Source organism: Clupea harengus, chromosome 5 (assembly GCF_900700415.2).
Source record: "Clupea harengus chromosome 5, Ch_v2.0.2, whole genome shotgun sequence".
In the NCBI taxonomy this organism is placed as follows: domain Eukaryota; kingdom Metazoa; phylum Chordata; class Actinopteri; order Clupeiformes; family Clupeidae; genus Clupea; species Clupea harengus.
In genome coordinates, this window is record NC_045156.1 from 14499478 (window position 1) to 14523852 (window position 24375).

Sequence of the window (24375 nt, forward strand, 5' to 3'; positions counted from 1 at the left end):
TCTTTTCTTCCCCACCATGTCTCGTTTGGGCTCCTGAGAATTACGGGCCAAAGTTGGGGCGATGTCACGGGGAGGGGGGGGGGGGGGGGGTTGGGGGGGCGGGGGGGCTCTGTTTGATGTTTATTTTGGATCTGAAGCTCCAGTGCTGTGTACGTGATGAAGGAGTTGTCGTCGGTGTGAGCGAGGAGAAGACTGTTTGAAGTCGGCCTCCTCTCCTCTCCTCCTCTGTGTGGGAGGCACAATGAAGGTGTTTGAAGATGGAAGCAATTGAGTCACACCTTCTCACCCCCTCTTTTCCTTTCTCTCTCTCTCTCTCTCTCTCTCTCTCTACAGTGACATGACTGTGAAGATCTGGTCGGCGAAGAGGTGACGGACCACAGCCTTTAATGATCATCGTGACGACCGCTAATTTGATGGTTCTTACTGAAGGGTGGTGACATCACGTCCCCATCCCTGTCCCTTATTCCAAGATGGGCAGTGAGAACGGCAGGGGGGGGGGGGGGGCAGGTGTCCAGAGGTGGGGGGGGGTGGGGGGGGGTGCTCAGGTGTCCAGAGGTGATGGGGGTGGCAGAACCGGCAGGACCAGCAGTCGGCTTTCGCAGAGCTGGATGATGAGACTGTTGCACCGACGTGCTCACACACAAGGCAGAAGACACAGCTCTGAAGATTCTTCTTTCATGATGAAGCAACATGCACACACACACACACACACACACACACACACACACACACACACACACACACTGCTCCAGAGGCCGACGCTCTCTCTGTGAGGACTTAAGTGCCATTCCGGTGTGTGTGTGTGTGTGTGTGTGTGTAACTTCAGGAGGAAACTTCAGACGGTTTCCTCTGCTCCTCACACATAAGGAGAAATCAACCAAGTGGACACACACACACACAGGAAGCGCTCTTCTGCAATTTCCACGGTGTTGAAAGAGATGAAACACCTCGTCCTGGAGACATCTGTTGACGCATCTGCGGAGAGGCTTCACGTGACTCTGTTTATCAGGATAAATCATCCGCCAAACACAACGCCTCTGGGAGCTCACGCGGAGGAGGAGAAAAAATTCTTTTTTGTGCCACACGTTTGACTGAACTGTTTTCATTTGGCCTTAATAGAGAAAGATGGAGCACCGTTGGGTGCCGACGCAAACACCTGAAGGAAAGGTGTCCGTTAAGGTGGATCTGGATCTACCATTGTCCTTCTCATTGGGGTCCGACCTGTGACTTTGTCTGCCAGCCACTGGCCTCCTTAAAGCTTGACCTGGCTCTCGATGCGCTGACGGTCTTTCCAGTGTTAGATGTAGCATGTAGATATAGCCATGATAGCCATGATTGGATGTTCTCTACCTCAGCCCTCAGTAGTTAATTAGTCTTTATTTATTCATTTGGATGGAGAGAGAGGTGTGTGTGTGTGTGTGTGTGTGTGTGTGTGTGTGTGTGTGTGCGCGCATGGTGTGTATGTATATTTGTGTGTGTGTGTGTGTGTGTGTGTGTGTGTGTGTGTGTGTGTGTGTGTGTGTGTGTGTGTGTGTGTGTGTGTGTGTGTGTGTGTGTGTGTGTGTGTGTGTGTGTGTTCTAACCGTAGGTGGTACTGCAGGCTGTATAAGCAGTATGTGGACTCTGCCCTGGGCAGCAGACCCAACAGTGAAGTCAGAGTACAAGATCATTATCAGCCCAGCACTGCAGGGTCTCAAGGCTGTGTGTGTGTGTGTGTGTGAGAGAGAGAGAGAGAGATAGAGTGTGTGTGTTTGCTTGTGAGAGTGTGAGAGAGTGAGAGAGAGAGATAGAGTGTGTGTGTTTGCTTGTGTGTGTGTGTGTGTGTGTGTGTGTGTGTGAGAGAGAGAGAGAGAGAGATAGAGTGTGTGTGTGTGTGTGTGTGAGTGTGTGAGAGAGAGAGAGAGAGAGAGTGTGAGGGAGAGTGTGGTTGCGTTTTTCTGGTTGTTCCCACTATCCGGAGTGCAGCAGGAGTGTGCAGGTTGATCCAGGTGTTTCTCCTCTACTAGAAGTCTAGCTACACAGCTGCTCATTACACACACACACACACACACACACACACACACACACACACACACACACACATGAGTGAGAGGGTCTCATGCTTTCAGTGGAGATGTGTGTATAGCTTTCCTGTCTTTCAGTTTGTTGGGAGTGTGTGTGCGCGTGCGCGTGAGTGTGTGCTCGCGTACATGTACCACACCCGCTGATGCTGCTTGTTGTTGTAAAAGAATTTGATGATAAGCAGGGGCGTAGTGCGCCCATAACTAGGTCAGAGCAGTGTGTGTGTGTGTGTGTGTGTGTGTGTGTGTGAGTGTGTGTGTGTGTCTCTGAGTGTGTGTGTGTGTGTGTGTGTGTGTGTGTGTATGTATGTGTTTTCTCCCACGCACCGCTGACTCCTCTTGGCTTATTAAATGAAGCGCAGTGCAGCGCAGCGTCTCGTCCTCGTCCACAGGAAGTGTCTCGCCTGACGGGCCTGCGTAGGCGAAACCAAGAGGATTGGAGATATTTTTAGGACATCGATCCTTCGTGCCAGCGCAGATCAGGGCCGTCGGGTACGTGCCACATCTGTGCCACATCAGAACGGGAACTGTGTCAGATAAGGAGGACGCATCGAAATCCTCCTTCATGGGAAAGGTCAACATGGCTGTGTTGTCATTGTATTGCTCCCCTTGTTTAAAGCTCAAATAAGGACCCCTCTCCCTCTCCCTGCTTTCCGGTCTCTTTCAGTGTTGATCTGTGGCTACTTAGAAGGGTTTCAGATCAGAAGATGCTCAAAAGTGTACTGAGACGCTCAGTGTATGACTGTGTCAAGATAACGAGGGCCGGGTTTGTGTCATGTTCCAGTGTTGATGAGTTCTTCATTCTGATGCCAACAAGCAAAGATAATGTGAGAAAATTTGTATTGAAACGGTTGCACAAAATCTCTTGATGTTCGATTGTGAACAGGTACACTGCTATGCAATTGTCTTATGCACAGTAAATAGAATGTGTATATGTGTCCAATAAGTATTGGTCATTTCAGACTGAGGGCCTAAGCTTTCACTCAGCAGTTGAAAGTACTGTATTGAAATGAAACCAGTATGAAACCACTGTAGTAGATGCAATGAAACTTGTCTTAAGCTTTAACTGCTTACTTGTGTCTGTGTGCGGCGTTAGCCACTAATATGTAATGACAGTCAATGAAGGAAAAAACATCATTTTTTTTTTCATTCATTCATTCATTTATTTATTTTTCATTTATTTATACTTGCTGCTGAACATGTAAGGGGAGAGTCTGTCTCTTCCTCAGAGGACAGGTTTGGATGGGCTGATGCGTTTGCAGGAGATGTTCCCCACAGCCCGTCGTCATTTACAATGCTGAGCTTTCGCCAAGAAAGACACGGCTAAGCTCATTACTCGTTTACATGAAGCAATCTCACATAATGTTACTGTAAATGATTAAGGTCTGTTTTTGTCTACTGCCCAAAACAAAACAATGAAACAGCAAAACCATTACGCAGTGGACTTCAGTGTTGTACAATAAGAAGCCATCTTTTCTTAATCTGTCGTCTGCTAGACATTAATGTGAACGTTCAAATGGGACGGCCTGTTTTCTGTGTCATTTGATTTCTTCTCTTCTTCCTTTTGAGGAAGCACTTTCCCAAACTACCACTGGTTGCCATGGACTTGCGGGTCACGGGGATACCACGGGACTGTTTTGTTGTGATTGGCTAGGCCTAGTTCTAAAACAGAACACTCAAGAAGCAGCCCAATCTCTCTTCTCTTCTCTTCTCTTCTCAAGAGGCTTTTTTACTCTACTACCGTAGTCAAACAGAGGCTATTTCAGCAAAGCTTGTTAGCGTAGCTTCATGGTGCTTGTACATATGCTGCCATAGATCCCACCTGCATGTGAATGACTGACTGTGGATCTGTAGTCTGTGTGAGGTGCACAGCTGTCTGTCTGTCTGTCGGCCTCTCTGGTGTGTTCTGTAGGGGAAGGCTGTGTGAGGTGCACAGCTGTCTGTCTGTCTGTCTGTCGGCCTCTCTGGTGTGTTCTGTAGGGGAAGGCTGTGTGAGGTGCACAGCTGTCTGTCTGTCTGTCTGTCTGTCTGTCTGTCTGTCTGTCTGTCTGTCGGTCGGCCTCTCTGGTGTGTTCTGTAAGGGAGGCTGTGAGAGGCTGATGGTGATGAGGGAGGGGAGATGGCCTGAGCTGCTCCTCCTTAGACGGAGGAGTCATCAGACCTCTGCACTTACCAGACCTCAGGAAGCTGCTGGAGATGTACTTTCAAAACACCAAATGGTGGAGCCATGTGTGTGAGAGCAAGAGTGTGTGTGAGAGCAAGAGTGTGTGTGAGAGTAAGAGTGGGGTGAGTATGAGATGCTAAAGCCTTCACCATCTTAGGCTCTGACTCAAGTGCCCATCACCTTATACCAGCTGCCAGCTTCACACACTGAAGACCCACCACTGGCCGTGGCACACACACGCACGCACGCGTTCATCAGATGGGTTCAGTCTGTGCCTTTCAGTACTCAGCTCTCTCCAATAGCATCAGTATAGGCCCCACTGCAACACCCCCCCACACACACACACACATAGAAATAGACTACAAAATCTGATCTTCTAGGCTTTAGTCTGATCTTTACTCTTATCATCTCTCTCTGAAGAGTTTAGGTGTACTTGTACCCCACAGCAACACACACACACACACACACACTATAGAAGGAGGCTTTCCTTTGAGTGTACTCTCCAGTCTTACAGCAGAGAAATATGTAATCACCGGGGCTGCAAAGCCCCCAGAATTCCCTGCTGCGTGTGTAGCTCTCCTGTCAAAGGCACGTGTGGATGGCTCACACCGCCCGTGGGGGGGTCCCATCACAGGGTCAAAGTTCAAAGTTTTCCTGAACGGACTCCTCCCCTCCCCATTGAGAATGTAAATGTGTGTATGGACCCAATGTGCATGTGACCAAAACTGGTGTACAAAGTCCTATGAGGATACTTGACTGTAAATACTGTAATAAAGTTTTATTGAATCACACACACCTTTGTTGAAATAAAACGGAAAAACGCTGCCAAGTTTTTGTCATGCACTCTGTTTAAGGACTTGGGGAACTTGACACTGACTCTCATACACTTTCTTTTGTCTTTTTTTGCCCAGTGTCCTTGCATGACCTCAGAAGTGATAACACATACCATAATAATAATGGAGGATTGATTGGGATCATGTTGATAATGGTATTGACGTCAATAGTTATTTTAGTTGTGTTGTTCCAGACTTCTAGCCCATGTAGTTCTGAGTGCGTCTGTGCATTAGGGGGGCTGTTTTGAGCAGGCTGCCTTGGCCTGAATCAGACGCCGATCCTGAGATGATGATGATGATGATGATCTCATTCACAATCCCCACACACTGCTCCGGAGTGTCCAGTGGGCCGTTAAGTGAAGCCCAATCGATGTAATGACCGCTCGCTTTTGCCCAGCTCCCTTTGCAGCGGTCACACACACACACACACATCATACTCCATGTCCACCTGGGTCTCCAGGCAACCCTGCTGATCCGCCGGCGCTCCCCGGATCGCTCCATAAAGAGCAGATATGATTACCTCCGCACCGCCGCCTCATAGCCAAATTGCGCCCATCAAGAGTGGGAACGTTTATTTCCTTCCGGCCGGTGTGCACAGAATAACTTTGATATTTGCATGGCTGATTATAACAAACCTCCACACTCTGCCTGTGGGAGCGCTTTAGAACACTAGGTCTTCACACACACACACACACACACACACTCTTTCTCAGGGCCAGGGAGACTACGAGGAGCAGCAGGGTCCCTGACGTGCTTCAGACGAGAGCAGATCAGGCTCAGGCTCAGGCTCAGGCTGTGCCTCTGAACTGACAGGGCAATTTAAACACCGGCCATACATCTTCATTTCCTGTGCAAATGCTCATCATTAACCACTGTTTTGTGTTTGTGTGTGTGTGGGGGGGGAGAAGCGCGCGCACACACGCGGAGGCTGTCGGGAGTGATGAACGAGGGGCATTAGTGTGTGTGATGGAGACTCTGTAGCTCTGAAACGCTCGCTCTCCTCAGCCCACCTCTGTACTTCAAGCGCTCTGAGAGGGCTTCCTCTCGCTCAACCTCTCCCCCTGCTCCTCTCTATCTCTCCTCTTCGCTCCTCCCCACCTTTCCTCTCCTCCTCCTCTCTACCCCTCTTCTCCTCCTCTCTGCCTCCTCACCTTTTCCACTTCTCTCTCCTCTACTCCTGTCCACTCCCACCTCCTGTCCTCTTCTCCACCTCCTCTCCTCCTCCTCTCTGCCTCCTCATCTTTTTCACTTCTGCACTTCTCTCTCCTCTCCTCCTGTCTAGTTTTAAGTGTGTGTTAGTGTTTTAAGTGTGTGTCCATGCCACAATTACAGATGCATTCCTGGCAGTTCCCCCTCTGGCTAAGAAGCAAGTGCTTCCATCGTCAGCCTCTCCTCTGGCTCCTTACAGAATAGCTCTTTTACACGCACACACACACACACACACACACACACCACGTCATGGCTGTGTTCATCTGGCAGGAAACCAGTGGGAGGATAATGATTTTTTTTATGCAGAGAAGATTGACGAGTAGATGCTCTTTATTCAGCGCCAGTGGCAAAGGTTTGGTGTGTGTGCGTGAGGACATTTTAGTGATGTGTGTATGCAGAATATATTTGGCGATGTGGTTTGTGTGTGTGTGTGTGTGCGCGTGTGTGTGTGTAAGGTTAAGAATCTTCGTGGTGAGCAACCCTCTGTCAGCTCAGTACATTCTGGGTCTACATAATGCTGGCACAGTGTGTGTGTGTGTGTGTGTGTGTGTGTGTGTGAGAGACAAACGAAGGCGTGTGATAGGCTGACAGGAGAGAGCAGAAGGGTGAAGAGGGTGGAATAAGCACTCCGTGTCAGCCATGAAGAAACTCGATACGCCAATTTATGAAAACTCCTAATCATAACCCACAACTCAACCCCAGTTCTTTTTAATATCTGTGTCATGAGGGTGTGTGGTGATTATACCTCATTCATGGGAAAAAGGAGATCATGAAGTGCAAAGAGACAATTTAACAAAGGGATCTAGGAGCGGTACCCAGATCAGGACACGTCAGGTAAGAGAGGGGAGGAGAGACGGGGGGGGAAGGAGAGCATCTCCCAGGCAGGCAAGAGAGGAGGAGAGACAGGGGGGGGGGGGGGGAGAGCATCTCCCAGGCAGGCAAGGTGACTGCCTCTGTGCCCTGCCAACTGTCAGTCAATCTCCATCGCTATGGATACAGCACAGGGCAGTATCCAGCAGAGCAGATTAGCCGGTGGGTGCAGGAGCTCGCCCTACGTGCTCACACACGCTCACGCGCACATGCACACACGCACTCACACTCACACACACGCTCACACACACACACACACACACAAAGTCAGGGACTTACAGCATTAACCCTTCTGTGTCTTTAAAAGTCTGGCCTTGGTAAGTCAGCCATACTAAAATACAAGGAAGTCATAAACAGAACACACACAGGGTTTACGCCATAGTGGAAATATGACGTAACACACACACACACACACACTTACATCTCACTGTTTACACACAAAAGGCAGAGTTTATTTAGCAGTGACAATCTATTCAAAGAATACAACAATGGCACATTCGAATATTCTTTTAGAACATTCATTCCACAACATTCTGAACACACTGTTGTGATGATAACCACGGAAGGCAATCCTACCAAACAAATCATGTCAAACAGACAATGCATCGTTACGCCTGCACTGAGCCAAAGACACACAGTGCTACCATCCTGTGTACGCTGAGCAGCCTCTGAGCAATCGCTCTTCATCCTGTGTACGCTGAGCAGTCCCTCTGCAATCGCTCTTCATCCTGTGTACGCTCAGTAATAAAAGCAGTGGCGGGCAGCAGATTCAGTGAGCATGGCATTTGGCAACCGAAGTCGCTCATCGATCAGTCATTCACCGCAGTGGCCCCAGGAATGTTTGTGTGTGTGTGTGTGTGTGTGTGTGTGTGTGTGTGTGTGTGTGTGTGTTTGGGGGGAAGGGTGGATCTTCATCCACTCCTCTCTCTTCCTGATATCTGCAGAGCGTGTGTATTTTTAAATCTCCTGGCAGTTGTTCGAAGCAGATCAAAAGGCATCCAGTGGAGACTTGGCATAACAGCTGGATCCTGGTACATACACACACACCGACACACACACACACACACACACGCCAGTAAGCCAGTGTTTCACACATATTCTGTTTCTCCGCCACTCCCTGGCTCGTGTCCACCTCCTCTCCCACATCAGGAGGTTTCTCGCAGCTTCTGTTCGGTTCGATTTAACTGGTCTTCTTTTTGGCCTCCTTGCTCGCAGCCTTCTGGTCTCTGCTCTCCGGTTCCTTCCAGGCCAGGAAGTTGTAGGAGACGAGTGCGGTGAGGAGGTAGGTGAGCATGCCGGTGTAGCTGCCGATGACCAGGCAGAGCGGCTGCGCCAGCACGAACAGGCAGAAGACGTTGATGGAGGCGCTCTCGGGGAAGTCCACGCGGTTCTCCTGCGCCCCGCGGAGCACGCCGAAGAAGTACATCAGCGCCACGGCCGGGTAGAAGGCCACCTCCTGTATCATGGCTGCTCACACACACACACACACACTGGGCCACACACACACACGCACAGTGGCGAACACAGACAAACAACACACACTCACAGAGTCCACATGCGGATGCACGAAAACAGAATACACACACACACACACACACTTGTTAGCCCACACCTAAACAGGCAGTACACACATAGACAGGACCATTAGCCTCGAGCGCAGACAGAACCACACACACACACGCTATGATCAGAGGGTGTTTCTGCAGGGGAGCGGAGACCAAAGGCGACTGTGGCGTGTCTCCTCGCGACCTTTAGACCCCCTGGCGGAGTAGAACATTACCCTCCTACCACCTTTTATCACACCTGTGGTGGAGGCCGTGTTTGAAGAGCAGAGTCCTCCCCCCCCTCCCCCTTTTCTCCTCCCACACCCTCACTCTTTCCTCCCTCCTCCCCCTCCACCTCCTCCTCTTCCCCCTCTCCCTCCCCGCAGTGGGCACGTCTCCCGGAGAGAATCCTTTCCTCCCTAATGGAGGCTGGGGCTGCAACAGCAGCAGACGCCTGTGGGCCGGCCACTGTGCTAGAGGACCCCCCACGGGGATGAAGCTGCAGCGGGCAGATGCCTGCGAGGGGTGGGGCAGGAGACTGGAGGGATTACACTCCACACACACACACACACACACACACACACACACTGGTTCTGCAGCAAGTGAAGTTAAGGCTAAACAAAGAGAGTCTGCACACTGTTCTAAGAAAATATAAGGTATTTAATCAGACACACAATGTTTTTGGGCAGAGAGCTTCATCAGGCGTTCCGCTGGGCATCACAGAGTGGAAGGCTGTACCAGCGGACCCCTGCAGGATGGTGGCTGTGCCAGTGGATCCCCATGGGGCATGAAGTTGTGGCGAGCAGGCAGATGCCTGCGGGCGCGGGGCTGTGCCAGTGGGCATCCACAGGGTGAGAGGAGCCTTTCCTCCCTCGCAGGGGCGCGGGGCTGTGCCAGCTGTGCCTTACGGGGGCGCGGGGCTGTGCCAACAGGTGCCCGCTAAGCTGTAGCAGTGCCAGCGGCTGCTCACCGGGGGACAGGTGTTCTCTGTCTCCACATGAGAGGTATTCACTGGACCCCCGACGGCAGGCAGGGACGGCAAACATCAAAGGCAAGGCAAGTTTATTTACACACACACACACACACGCACAACTCACACACACGCACAACTCACACACACATGCACAACTCATACACATTGATAATTCACAGTCCAAATGAGCAGATAAAAGAGCATAGAGAAATAAAAGAGCCAGGCCAGACCGAGCTATGGTCGTGCCAACGTATGCCCACGGGGTAAGGGGTGAGGAGGTGCCAGCCGGCACCTGTGGGGCCAACGGGTATTCTCTGTCTCTGTATCAAAGGACCCTGTGCATGCAGCTGGCACTCGTTGCTATGGATACAGGATTAGTTCTGACGCGGGGTGCTGGAATTAATCCGGAGGGGTGCGCCTGATTTCAAAATGAAGCCAGCGCAGAACGCCAAGCCACGCCACGCCACGGGGGAGATCTTTCCGGTAGGTGAACAGGACGGGTGAGTGTGTCACCAGTATATCACCGCTACTGGACTAAACCCTCTTAGAATGAAAAGGGGAAAGGAGTTTAGAAATGCAAACTGTTCCTCAGAAAATCTTTTACCGATCTCTCTCACTAAAGAAGATTCTTCAGCACCAGAAATGAACTGCAAAAAATTATGAAACTACCTTTTTTAATTCTATGTACAGTATATAATGTGGGTGTGGGTGTGTGTGTGTGTGTGTGTGTGTGTGTGTGTGAAGTGTAACCTGTTGGATTCTGTAGACATTTCATGCAGAAGAGCAACAATGTGGTAGTTTTGTAACAACCTTGAGGAATGCTGGGAGAACATTTAGCTTTATCCATATACTGCACAGGGGCCTCTCTAGGGACCCGGGGCCCCATTCCATATACTGCACAGGAGCCTCTCTAGAGTCTAGGGAACCGGGGCCACAAACAGAAGTGTAAGCATGGGCCCCCTAACCCTACTCCTGACCCCCACCATCTACACATCTACAAAGGATTTCAGTTCAACTGAACTAACTAACCCTAGATTAAGGAAATAAGCTAAACTGAAATACTACCTTCTCCCAATTTCGCCGGCGTTAGACACTTTCTCTTCTCTCTGTCGTTCTTCGTCTGGCTCTTCCTCCCTGTACTTGGACCAGTACCAAACCTGTTAAGTCTCGTTTTATCAACATTTCTCATTTCTCATGTACGTACGTGACACTGAATCTCAGGGATCTCATTAAATCTCACTCCCAATAGCATTGAATAATAATTACAAGTCCATTAGACTGCTGTTCAGTGTGAGCGAGAGACTGCCATGTTGGCACGGTGCAGCTCACTGTGTCTGTGAAGCAGTGTTAGGCTACTATAGGTCAACAAAGTTTCAATATTCAGCATCACTGAACAACTTATCTTGATTCGAACTAGAACTGTTTACGAAATGCCTCGCAAATGTAACAGTATGCTTGCATGTGTTGTCTTTTGTGTGTATGTGTGGGTGGTGGGCATGGCTCACGGATTTTCACGGATATAACAATAACTGACCACACGGATTTCAGTCCTGTTAACTTGACAGGTATGCAGGACCGGCGCTCTCTCTTCTCTCTGTTGCTCTTCCTCTAGATCCTCTGCCTCTAGTACCACTAGGACCTGCACTCTCTTCTCCTCCTCCTCCTCCTCCTCCTCCTCTCTCTTCTCCCCTCTCTAGCACCTTCTCTCCGCCTTCTGTCTCTTGTATCAGCGGCACCTGACCAGCCATCACTGGTTTCACTTGACACTGGTGAGGGCACGTCATAATTGAGATCTGCATCAGACTGCAACAAGGAAGAACAGTAGGCTACTACTCCGAAACAGATGTGAGATGATTTATACGTTATCTGTTAAATTGAGCAAAATGACATCATTATCTGGGCCTGGAAAGAGTACCTCCTGTGTAGCCTATTTTTGGAGCAGTGGGCTTGTTTTTGGGATAACAGGCTAACGTACATAGCCAGCCATGCATCTAGCTAACACTGACACTGAGTGTGAAAATTCATACGAGCTGGTTTATAACTTGCAAACAATAGAAACACTGGAAACGTATACATTAGCTGATCTACTTATAGTGTAGGTCTCGTTGTCGCTTGCCATTGTCAAAGATTAATGTTGAGCTGTCTTGTGCTTATCCGTGTAGGTTCAGTTTAATGTTGAGCTGTTGTCTTGTGCTCATCCTTGTAGGTTCAGTGTCCTCAACCTGGCAACCCGTATGAGCCTTTGAGTCTGGTGAGGAGGGGCCAGGGGGGGGGGGGGGGGCAATATTTTGGGATGCTGTACTGATTGGAAACGCTTGGTGTCCAGACTACAGGCTAGTACAGGATTACTGGCTAGCTAGGTTTTGTTCGAATTGGCAACCCATTTATGTGCCGGGACAAATTAAACCGTTGCCATACCTACTCCCCCCCCTTTCGTTTAGAGTAGTATGACAGGTAGTTGTGTTTCATGTGTTGCCGTGCTGTAGCCTAATCACGGACCTCGTAGCAAGCTAATGGCATAGGGATTCTGAAGGGGGGTTTGTGGACATGTCATTGCAGTCTCGTGCACAAAGAGTTCTCCCTGAATTGTGTTGCTGTGGACTAATGTAATCAGCTGTTCTTGCCTGCTTTGCCTCCCCTAAAGACGCCCCTGATACTATCATAAATGTATACGTACAAATACCGTCTCACGATTAGCCAATCACCAGTCCCGCCTTAGAGGACTTCGGAGATGAAACTGTAAGGCTTCCATGTGGAAATTGTGATTTTTGAGGACTGAGAATTTTTAAGTTAATTTAAAATGTGTCCCCCCTCTCTCTCAGCAGAAATAGTAGTATAGTGTGTGTGTGTGTGTGTGTGTGTGTGTGTGTGTGTGTGTGTGAGCGCACCTGCTGGCTCTAAAGCTTGTTATTGCAAACGCCTGTCTCTTCCCACAGAGCTGCTGTGACAAAAGAGTGTCAGTGATGTGTTGAGAAATAGACTCACACACACACACACACACACTCACGCACACACACACACACTCACGCACACACACGCACACATACACACACACACACACACACACACACACACACACACACACACACATATACATGCAGAGGCGGTCCACCAGGCAGGATGTAAGGTGGGGGTGTAAGAGGAAGACATGCCATATTCTTCTCTTTGGCACAATGCTGCGTTCCTGCCCTTCAATTAATGCTTCAAGAAGCGACTGAGTGAGGGTCCTTATTTGGTAAACCTCTCCCCCATTTACTGCGCCTAATTGCATGCAGGAATGGGGATATTTTTGGCCGCTGGTGACGCAGTGAAGCAAAAAAGACAGTAATTAACATGCCGAAAATCACAGGGACTGGGGGAACATTGAACCAAACATCCTCTTTTTCTCTACACTGGATGTCGGGCTAATGAGGTGCTAATGCTCCCCCACCTGATTGCATTCACTGGCTCAGCTAAAGGTCTGAGGGGAAGAGGTTATGTGACATGTGTCCACTAGGGGGCACGCTAGTAAATTGGGTGGGTGTGTGGGCGAGGGTCAGAAATGACTGCCCATGTCCAATGCTGGATGTTTGTGTCGAATGCACTCAAGCCAAAACCAAAGGGTCATATGTCCTCCCTCCTCTCCTTCCTTCCTTCCTTCCTTCCCTCTCCCTCTTCCTCCTCCTCCTCCTCCTCTTGAGGCGTAGCAGCCCCTCATTCTAAGCACATCTGCACCCATGCGTGACGTTAAAACACACACACACACACACACACACACACACACACACACGCACAGACCGCCTTAGTCTTGCAGGTGCCCGCTGAAACCAGCATGGCCTTTAGAGTCATGACTCATTCTAAGGAGTGTGTGTGTGTGTGTGTGTGTGTGTGTGTGTGTGTGTGTGTGTGTGTGTGTGTGTGTGTGTCTAGTTGCCTGTTGAATGGTGATATTAAAGGGTAGTTTCCCCCTCAGCACATGATGGCGCTATGCTACTCTTCTGGCGTTGCAATGCTATTGCTGTGCTATGACTAATGTTCTGGCATGACACTGCTGTACGACTGCTATCTTCCAGCTGTTGTAACTCCCTGTAAACCTATCAGTGCTCTGTGGTGCTGTACGACTGCTATCTTCCAGCTGTTGCTGGTGATGGGTTCTCTCAAGAGTCTGATCTCCCAAAGGTGTGTGAGTGATGACTTTGTCAGACTTGACCATTCAGCTGTGTCAATAGAGAGTGTGGCTTCCTGATTCAGCCCAAATCACTGGTTAATTTGATGCATTACTGCCAGTGGTGTAGCAAGGAATAGCAGACCCCTGACAGATATCAACCTTCAGTGACTAAATCTGCAGAAATGATGCTGTCTGGCCTATTTTAAGCACCAACCGTGTGCACCAAATACAACCCAATACAAGCACCAACCAGCTGCTCTCCTGCATCCCCCGCCATCATGCCCTCTGCTTTTGCCTGGGTTATCCCGTTATGCCCGTTATTTCACCGCAAGACTCAAAGTTATACCAAGTCCAAACGGACCTCTGACTCTAAGGCAAAGACGGCTGCAGACCAGTCCTGGAAAGTGAGCCCCTCCTTCGGGAGCCGGCGCCGTCTGACATCTGAGCACACGACCACAGCAGTGGTTTACCTATACACCTACTATACTCTCCCTGTCGATCTCTATATCTCTCTCCGTCTCTCCCTGTCTGTCTCTATATCTCTCCCTGTCTGTCCCTGTCTGTCTCTATATCTCCCTGTCTCTCCCTGTCTGTCTCTATAAATCTCCCTGTCTCTCCCTGTCTGTCTCTATATCTCTCCCTGTCTCTCCCTGTCTGTCTCTATATCTCTCCCTGTCTCTCCCGGTCTATCTCTATATCTCTCTCCGTCTCTCTCTGTTTGTCTCTGTCGCTCTCTCTCTTTGTCTCTCTCTGTCTCTGTTATTTTACTATTCTGTCCCTCATATACACTTTCTGTCCAGTTGTCTTTTACTGGGAGATGCAGAACCATTCTGCTGTGGTTATGTAAAACACACGCGTTTGCCACACCGCAATACTCTTTTCCAAAACTTCTGATGGGTTATTGGTGCTAACATCTTTTATCACAACGTGTTTGTTATATACATGCAAAAAATGTAAAAAGTTATTTAAATATGTTTTTTCATATAACATATATCATAATAAGTCACAATAATATCTCACTTCCGCTTGTAACCTTTCACATATTGTTGCTTTGGAAGACACTTAATCATTCAGCTCATGTTTCACTCTAGGTGTTAGCTTACATGGAACAGAAAAAAGTGCTATACCATAGAAGTGAGGCACAAACAAACAAACCGGGAGAATGTCAGAAATAATATCACTCCCCGCTCCCCCACTTGGCCTCGTCACAATAACAGCCATGTTGCAGGGTGGATATGATACCTAAGTAAAGGGACAGAAATGACTGCTTTCTGAAAGCACATTAGAGTGCCCGGGAAAGGCTGCGCAGCCGTTTGTTAACTGCCACAGGAAACAATGGGTCGCCTGAGGGAGTACAGTGAGCGGCTCTGAAGATCATAAATAAGAAAACTCTGAGATAAAAACGACCGAGACACCCTCTTTCCTGGACGGACGGACTGGACGGAATCTGGGCCCTGATCTTGTGAGCATGCTGCGGATCTCCGCCGCATCACGGCCCCCTTTGCGCCAGTCGGCAGCTGTGGCTGCTGCTGCTGCGGATCTGCGCCGCATCACGGCCCCCTTTGCGCCAATCGGCAGCTGTGGCTGCTGCTGCTGCAGACGCGCTGTCAGTGTTTCACATGAACAGGGAAGACGCAGCGAGGTCGCTGAAAGACGAACACTATGCTGCACATCAGTGCCGTGGTCTGCTCTCGGCAAACAACACGCCAGCGAGCTAGGCTATTTGACGATTGGAGAACACAGCAGCCGCATCTTTAATGTTGGAAAATAATCTTTATTTTGACCCATTTTCTTCCTTAGAATTGATACTTTGAAGCACACCTGATTTTTGTTTCGTTCAATTCTGTAAATCATTCTCACATTTTATGACATTATCGACATGGATTCAATGCGGCCAAATGACAAAAAAACTACTCTGCAACGTAATAGGCCATCTATTCTCATGTCGACCAAATAGACCAATGCTTTTTATATTGACAGTTAAATGGCAAAAGAAAACACGTTGCCAGTGTATTGGTCCGAACAGAATGCTGGTATTCACATCTGAATGGAAAGAAAAACGATTGTCTGTCTATCTTTTAAGTACTATCCACACTAATTGGTCCTTTGGGTGCCAATTTATCTCTACATTTTGATTGTGTCACTAATGAATTTCGAGATGTCATTGATTGACTGCCGCAATTACCAGACCCTTCCAGATCCTTATGTAGACTCAAAGATGCTATTTATGAGCCGGTTGTGCTGAGCATATTCATTGGCATTTCGTAGATCCTCGCCTCCACATATAGACTATGTCATACACTTTGCCAGTGGATTTGGCTTAGGCTAGTGACGTAAAAAACTGCATTTCATGGTGCACGGAGGTGGCTAAACTACCAGTACAGTACCACCGCCAACTTGAAATGCCACGGATTTTCAGTTATTTAGTGGAGTAATATAAAACGATGCCGTGCGCCTCAGTCCAACCACCCCTCCCGGTCCAATCCCAAGGATGGGTTTGTTGCGGGCGCTGTCCAGTGGGGTGGTGCTGAAGAAGTGAAAAGTGAACGCGAACCCTCTGCAAACATGCATATTGTTTAAATTAAGAGTTATTACTGTGAATAAAATCAATGTTAGGTTTTTTTTTCTCTAGTTTGTCTTATTGACTGAACTGTTCCCATTGCTTAGGGATAGTTTTCCAAAATGTGCGTTTCAACAAGGTAATATATGTGGCGTGTGAGCTGCATCAATGTAACTTCACAGGCTGCAAATAATATGCTGCAAAGACAAATGATCATTTGTATAAAGACAATTTACATTTTTTTAAAGATTAGCAGGGTAAGAAAATGTCTAAACTGAAAGTATACACGGAAATCCGTGTTCATCAAGCTGCTTATATACTCAATTCTTTCTACCGATTTCAGTAGATTGAGTAGCAAGAAAGAAAACACAAATGATTCTGATTGAAGTAACTCTAATTCATTAATAATGTATTTATTATCATATCATTTAAATGTGTTAATTTGGGATCTGCGCAGCGGTCCTTGTGCGAATAAAGTTGACTGCCTCGCCCCACGCAGCATCAAAATCACAGTCTTTACGTATGGACAGGATCCGCCCGCGTGTAAGATAACAAGAGGGGGTGGATGCCTCGCGTTCTCCTACTCGCGCCAGTCTTCACCGTGTAGACAGAAATCAGCACACGAGTACACTCAAGTAGACTAGTTGTCGCTGAGAATAGGTCCTCGCGCTCCGGTTCACCGCTCGCCGACCCCGCGTCACCGCGCTGCGAGCCCGCCCGACCACAGCAGGCGTAAGCGGTGCCGCTCGCTCCACATTCCGAACTTTCTGCTGAGCACTTTTGAAAAACACCGCCGCTCGCTTTTCCTCGTCAATCCTGCCCCGTTTCTCCTGAGGTTCAACGTGGGTCCGCCAAGTTGGACGGCCGGGGCGTGTGCTACTGCGACCTGGGGGAGTCGGACGGGGCTAGTCTGTGTGAATCACGGACCTGTCCTGAGACCCGGTCGCACATGGAGGGAGACGTTATGGACAAATTGGAGGATGTGGACTCGGTGTCTGAGTTCGATCCATTCACGGGCAACATCCCCGCCACTAAAGTGGAGATCACTGTCTCCTGCAGGTAAGACAAAAGTGATGCATCGTATTTTTGCCAACACCCTTTTCTGGTTGCCACCGCGCATCTACGGTTTAGCACTAACATATTTCAACGCTTTAAGATCATGCAAGAGTACTAAAGGTTCATATAAAGGTTAATACTCACCAAAACATTATTATGAGTCTTCAATATAACGGAAATATTACCGCCCATATTGGGCGACTTAACCTTATGAGTGCATGTATTTGTTAAATTGCTTTGAAACGGGATTTATGGGGTGAGATGGTTCTGAATATCTGCATTCATCTAAACGGCTTGAATTTTTCGTGGAGTAGAGCAAGCCTGGTTAAACAGCTGCGCATCCCTCTTCAGTAAGTCCACAGTGCTCTGTTAAATAGCCCACATTCTACTGAGGAGACATTCGAGGTAAAGTTTCACAGTCGAAGTAATATTAACTTCGAACGGTCTTAGTCATTTTATCCCTGTTTTTTTTACTGTGTGGGCACCAAGTAGATGCCCGAAAACAACCTGTTAGGCTCATGTGCACCGTACAGCCGTAGCTCCACTCATCCAGCGGAATTCCTCCACATCAGACAGGGTGTCTGGTCGATTATCTTGGCTCCCCGGTAACCCGATTCTCTGATCGATTTGTATAAATGGACACTCATCTTTTAGCCCACAAAAACACGCTTAACCCTAGACTTCAAACTCTGGTGTGTGAGAAATTAGTTTCCGTCTGCGTTTTTGAAACTATAAAATGTAATTCTATCATGTGTGAAGTATTCACTGCCGCACATTTTGTGTGTGTGTGTGTGTGTGTGTGTGTGAGAGCGAGAGAGATGAACCCACTTTAGCGTTATGTTGGAGCAGCGCAGCTCAAATCGCGGACACGGCGGTTCCCTTCTGGTGGTAATCTAAGATGATGTGTTCTCTCAGGCTTGATGGCACATCGCCGTGATGGCTGAACGGCCCTCACTTACATCTGTGCCGTCAAGCATAATAGTACATCTGTTTGAGTGAATATAGCTTTCAAGACTGCCCTAAAATATTCAATACAATATTTTACCAAAGACCCTCTGTGCCTCATGCCAGCCTAATCTTTTATAAACATTAAGGTCTCCTCTCTAACTAGTCATATGAACTAAATTTGGACAGTCTCCCTGCTTTCCGTGAGAGCCGGACCTGTTCGCTGCTCCTTCCATTCACAAGACTCAAGAGTGATGAGGCTCGCTTCTTCAAGAATGGGCGTGTGTCTGTGCTGTCCCTCATAGGGGATGCTAAAGGTCCCTCTGCTCTCCTCCCACCAAGGCTTTCAAACCCGTTTCGCCGCTCTGCCGCTCTCCTGCGCTAACAAGCTCCATCTGCATTATTGATCGCATCCGGCGCTTCGACACAAGGCTCTCTCGCGCGTCTCACGGCCGTGGCGAGCGCGTGGGCTGTCGAAGTTGCCAATGCTGTCAGTGAAAAGCCCGCGCGCCCTTGAGTTAAAGCGCGTGGAAAATGCGGTGTTTGTGTAGAACCTTGTGAGTCAGGGGACATTTCGTGTCATTGGTGATTCAGTTGTTGATGCTCCTCATCTTTTTTTAGTCATCCTTTGTGCTGGTGGAATAAGTGAGGCCAAATTATTCCTAAGAACAGAGAAAGAAAGAGAAAGGGAGAGAGAGAGCGAGTGAGTGTGTGTTCATATAAAAACTAGATTGGTCGTGCTCTAATGTCTCAAGGAGTTTTGTATATTTCTGTTTACACATCTAATGCACTGGTCTAGTTATGTATTGGGTAATGGTACTCATCCTTCTCTAACCGTGTGTGTGTCTGTGCGTGCATTGTGCGTGTTTTCGCATGCTTCAGGTGGGGTTTGTCATACCCTTTCCTCATTATTTTGCTTTTGTGTGTGTGTGTGTGTCTGTCTGGCTTAGGGGCAGCAGCGGGCAGGCACACCTGACTACAGGACAAACATAGAGGGATGCATGCGATGCTAATGATGCACCTATCCATCACACCAACTGCTCAGACCAGCCACGGCTCACAGGAACACTGGTCACTACAAGCTACCAGTGTCCAACGCTACACAGATCAATGCGAATACACAGAGGCACCTACTACCAGTTAATCACAAAGCTAACCAGAACCGAATAATAAACAACTATATATATAGCATACAGCACTATATGTATAGCATAAACTATAGCATCGGCTGTTCACTTATTTCCCCTCATTATTCAACAGAGCATAATAGCAACCATATATTCTCTTTAAGAGCCGGTCATTATTGTCTCCTAGTCGCAGCTCTTTCAGATGACAGCCTTGGACCATTATCACGGGCGCAATAAATACAGTTTGTCCTCCTGTTTTAGCTCTGGATGTTCTGCTGCGCGTAAACCGCTATCGGCTCATTAAATGATAACAGGTATGCAGGGGTCGTATTTACTTCCACCCACCACCACTTGCTTCTCACCGCTGGGAGCTCAGGATGCAGCACTAATGATTATGTGCTGGGCGCTCGCTCGCTCTCTCTCTCGCATAGATGGTGCTGGATGAGCTTGTGACCCTTTCCGGGGTTGTTCTCCTCGGCTCGGAGGCGACAGCTGTCACACTCGGGGAGCGCTCACTCCACGCTTCTCTTTAGTGGGGGGTCGTGTGTTTGTGCGGTCCATGCTAACTCTGAAAGCTACATGACGGCGTGTGACGCCTGTGTGTATGTGGCAGGCAGTAACGCTGCCCAGCACTCACTGATTATAATGAACAAAGTAATCAGTTAGCAAAAACATTAACTCATTAAGCCAATTAATGAACACTTAAGACTGAAGTCAAGCCAAGGTAACGAGGCAATGGTCTGCTGAGACCGAGGCAGAGTACAGAGCTCCCAACTGACATTGTGATGGAAGTGTAAGACAGTATTACACTATAGATTATATATATATATAAAAAATAAAAACACTAAAAAATGTAAAAAATTCTATTCATCAGCCATACATTTAGAACACTTTTTCAGTGTAGATTCCAGTTCGCTGATTACACTATAACTCAATGGGTCCCATAGTACACTGATAACACCATTACTCAAAAGACTCCAAATGAGGTCAAATTCAACAGTTTTCTCCATTCAACAGCCATGCATTTCGTACACTCATGTACAGTGCATGAAACGGAGCTGTACTTTTAATGTAGTCTTTCACCCAGCAAGGTGCTTCGTCTCAGAGCTGGCTGTGGTGTCATAATCACCTCCTTTGAGAGATGTATTCTGCACCATTTTGATTTGATCTCTTTCTCTCTCTCTCTCTGTGTCTCTCTCTGTCTCTTTCTCTTTCTCTTTCTGCATTAACTTCTCTGAATTAGCATGTGAATGTGTACCTGCCATATGCACTGAATCAGACACATTCCTTTGATGATGCGTCTCCTCTCAGATCTGGGTCATGGTTTTACACGTCTCCGACGGCACCCGGCTCAGTTCTCCTCCTCTGCCACTGTTGCACCCCTCAAACACGCCAGCGCCTCCCTGCTGGTAGATGCAAGCGATAGCCTCGCCCAAGTCTGGATTTAGATGTTCCCCTTGCAGATTGATATGCTGCGTTTACATGCATTTTGCATGATATGCATGCATTTTTTACTCTCTTTTTTCACTCAAATGCATTTTTTACATGTCCCTTGAGACCCTGAATTAGCCCCCCCCCAACCCTTTATTCACTCAAATGATTTTCATTACCCCGGGTTGCACAATTGGACTGGATTTTGAAATGTATGCATACTTTTCTCCTCGAAACCTGAACCGTCAGCAGCTACTCAGTAGTCATGGCCCTTAATCAATACTGGGTAAAACCACCTCAGTAGTTACGCCCCTTAATCAATACTGGGTTAAACCACCTCAGTAGTTACGCCACTTAATCAATACTGGGTTAAACCACCTCCGTAGTCACGCCCCTTAATCAATACTGGGTTAAACCACCTTTAGTTGTCACGCTCGTTAATCAATACTGGGTTAAACCACCTCACAGCCAGTATTCTGTTAAGAGAAGTTCTGAGCACCGTGATGAAGCAAGTTATGCCCATTTCTCTGTCAAAACAGGCTGGAGTTTGTCTGGACTCTTCTGGGCACAGCGGCAGCAGACAGCAATGTAGAGGCCTTCACCTCTGGTGTTCACTAGTGCTCAGGTCAGACACTAATGTAGAGGCCTTCACCTCTGGCGTTCATTAGTGCTGAGGTCACACACTAATGTAGAGGCCTTCACCTCTAGTGCTCAGGTCACACACTAATGTAGAGGCCTTCACCTCTGGTGTTCACTAAGGCCTTCACCTTTGGCGTTCAGGTCACACACTAATGTAGAGGCCTTCACCTCTGGTGTTCACTAGTGTTCAGGTCACACACTAATGAAGAGGCCTTCACCTCTGGTGTTCACTAAGGCCTTCACCTCTGGTGTTGAGGTCAGGGCTCGGACGGGTCTGCTTGAGAACTTCAACTCTCTCCTGTTTGAGACACTTTCTAGCTGCTCTGGTGCTGAGCTTGGGGACAGTATCCTGCTGCAATTCCACCCCAAGTTTAAGATTTCTGGGAGATTGAGTTCAGGTCAGGTTTTATTTGTTCAAAGCACATTTAAGAACAACAACAGCAGCAGCAGGGCAGGCCAAAATATCAAGACTCAATAATAAAACAACACACTTCAGATCAACACAAGCTCTGCCATTTACCCAGAATGCCAGTTTTACCAGCATGTTATTTGATGGAGGAGGACCACCAGCAGCTTCCCTGGGGCAGTCTCTCTCCCAGACATCTTGACATGCCTAACGCCATCTTCAATCCATTTAAAGCACTTTTAAAGAATTATCTAATTATTTTTCAGCAGCGTGGTTCAACCTCCCCCCCCCTGCCAATACAGCCCACCCCACCCCCACCCCATCAGACTGATTGGTGTAGGGCCCATCTCTGCTGGGAGGTATGCCACTCCAGTGGGTGACATAATCAGAGCAGCGTTTGATGGCGGCTGGGGGATGGGGGATGGGGGCGGGGGGCTGGGGGGGGTGGCTGGGGCTGGGGGGGCGGGGTGGCTGTGCTGTGCTGTGTGCTGTGCGGTGCGGCGCACTGATCCAGGATGTTTGATCTGCTAACAGCAGTGGCCTGGAGAGGGATGCTGCATTGTAAATTATGCAGAGGATTCACTTCTGAGGGGAAGTTGCACACAAATGCATCAGTGTGTGTGCACATGTTTTTTTCTGAGTGTGTGTGTTTGTGCGTGTGTGTGTGTGTGTGTGTGTGTGTGTGTTCTCAGAGATAATAAAACAAAAGAGTACTTAAAAACTCTATGAATCTCTCTTGTCCTCTGAAACATATTCAAACCCAGTACTTTGTTGTAGATTTAATATTTTAAGGAACAATATTAAACTAACTGTGTATGTAATTAACACAATTAAACAACCATACGTACAAATGAACAGAGAAACTAATCAATAAACTTGTAAAACTTTGCTGTCAGTGGCTATGACGCAGAGCCCTCTCTCTCCCTGCCTCTCCTGTCTGGTCTGAAGCAGGTCTGGTCAAACAGCACAGGATGGCATGGGTGTGGGGGCAGAGAGAGAGAGAGAGAGCAGAGAGAGGGAGAATAGAGAGAAAGAGAGGGAGAACAGAGGGAGAATAGAGAATAGACATAGTGAGCAGAGGGAGAGAGACTGAGAAAACAGAGAGAGAGAGAATTGAGAGAAAGAGAGGGAGAACAGAGAGCGAGAGAGGGAGGGAGAGAGTGAACAGAGGGAGAGAGAGAGGGAGAGAGAATAGAGATAGTGTGCAGAGGGAGAGAGAGAGAGCAGAGGGAGAGCGAGAGAGCGAGAGAGAGAGCAGAGGATAAGGTTTAACACCTGTTTAATACACCAGTATTCAAACCTTTACATCACTACCCCCCTAAAACAAATAATGCATTTGAACATCCAGTATAGACACCCTGTCAGGTCCATGTGTAGTACCTCCTCAGATTGGAAGGGAACCAGACAGGCGGTCCATATCCTGCTTTATATTTGAACAGTAGATAGAGACGGCGAGAGACAGGGAGAGACAGGGAGAGGAGTGTGTCGAGGAGAGGAAGAGAGGAGTGTGTCGAGGAGAGGGAGAGAGGAGGGTTAGATAGAGAGCTGAGCAAAGTTTGTGTTCATGAATTACGGATCACTGAGTTCTGAAACACACTCGTACCTGAATGACCGCTTACATCCCAGGGGGCCGCAGAAGCGGGTAGGGATCTGGCCTGCATCCACTGGATGAGAACCACTTCAATCAGCTCCACTAGAGAGAGAGAGAAAGAGGGAGAGGGGGGGAGAAAGAGAGAGAGAAGGACAAGTTAAAAAAAGGGAAGAGGAAGAAAGTAAAAGAGAACAAAAAGAAACACAAGGAGAGGGAGAGGAGGAGAGAGAGTGAAAAAAGAAAGTGAGTGAGTCCATGAGAGAGACAGTGAGGGAGAGGGAGAGGGGGGGAGAGACGGGCAGTGAGGGAGAGGGAGAGAGACGGGCAGTGAGGGTGAGGGAGAGAGACGGGCAGTGAGGGTGAGGGAGAGAGGGGAGAGACAGGCAGTGAGGGTGAGGGAGAGAGGGGAGAGACAGGCAGTGAGGGTGAGGGAGAGAGGGGAGAGACAGGCAGTGAGGGTGAGGGAGAGAGTGGGGGGAGACGGGCAGTGAGGCCGACAGATTGATGAGAGATCACATGGAACCCCTCAGGTAAAACATCATAAGATACCAAAGGAGGGATCTTTCACTCGACGCATCTCAACACACTCATATTTCTAGGCTTACCTTCTCATTATACATCTCATTGCCATATCCACACATATTTCAACACTTACTTTCTCATAACGCATCTCAGTATCCTGTGCTTTCTCAGTATTCTCCGTCTCAATACTCAGTATTTCTGTCCTTACATTCATAACGCATCTCAGTCCCATCTCCACTCATACTTCAATGCTCACCTTACACTTGAAGTCTGCCGTTAGAAGAAACCCCTGCTTGCT

The 24375-nt window shown here is 48.3% G+C and overlaps 2 protein-coding genes across 8 annotated transcripts in view; both read left to right on the plus strand.

The window, feature by feature from the left end:
* The window catches only part of kif21b (kinesin family member 21B), a 100068-nt gene extending 99188 nt beyond the window's left edge, over nt 1-880 (plus strand). For 4 of the 6 annotated variants that reach the window (XM_031567819.2, XM_031567824.2, XM_042707829.1 and 1 more), the window contains one exon: nt 334-406. Coding sequence is in view for 2 of the 6 variants with exons in the window: in XM_031567825.2 (XP_031423685.1) it covers nt 334-370 (37 nt within the window). In the remaining 4 variants the exon portion in view is untranslated. Of the gene's footprint in view, nt 1-333 lie in introns of all 6 variants that reach the window. The other 2 variants (XM_031567825.2, XM_031567826.2) reach the window with 1 other exon arrangement.
* Nucleotides 881-16829: 15949 nt separating this feature from the next.
* cpne5b (copine Vb) overlaps nt 16830-24375 on the plus strand; it is a 143807-nt gene continuing 136261 nt past the window's right edge. For both annotated transcript variants that reach the window (XM_031567828.2, XM_031567827.2), the window contains exon 1: nt 16830-17419. In XM_031567828.2, the coding sequence (XP_031423688.1) occupies nt 17310-17419 (110 nt within the window). In that variant the 5' untranslated portion in view covers nt 16830-17309. The remainder of the gene's footprint in view (nt 17420-24375) is intronic.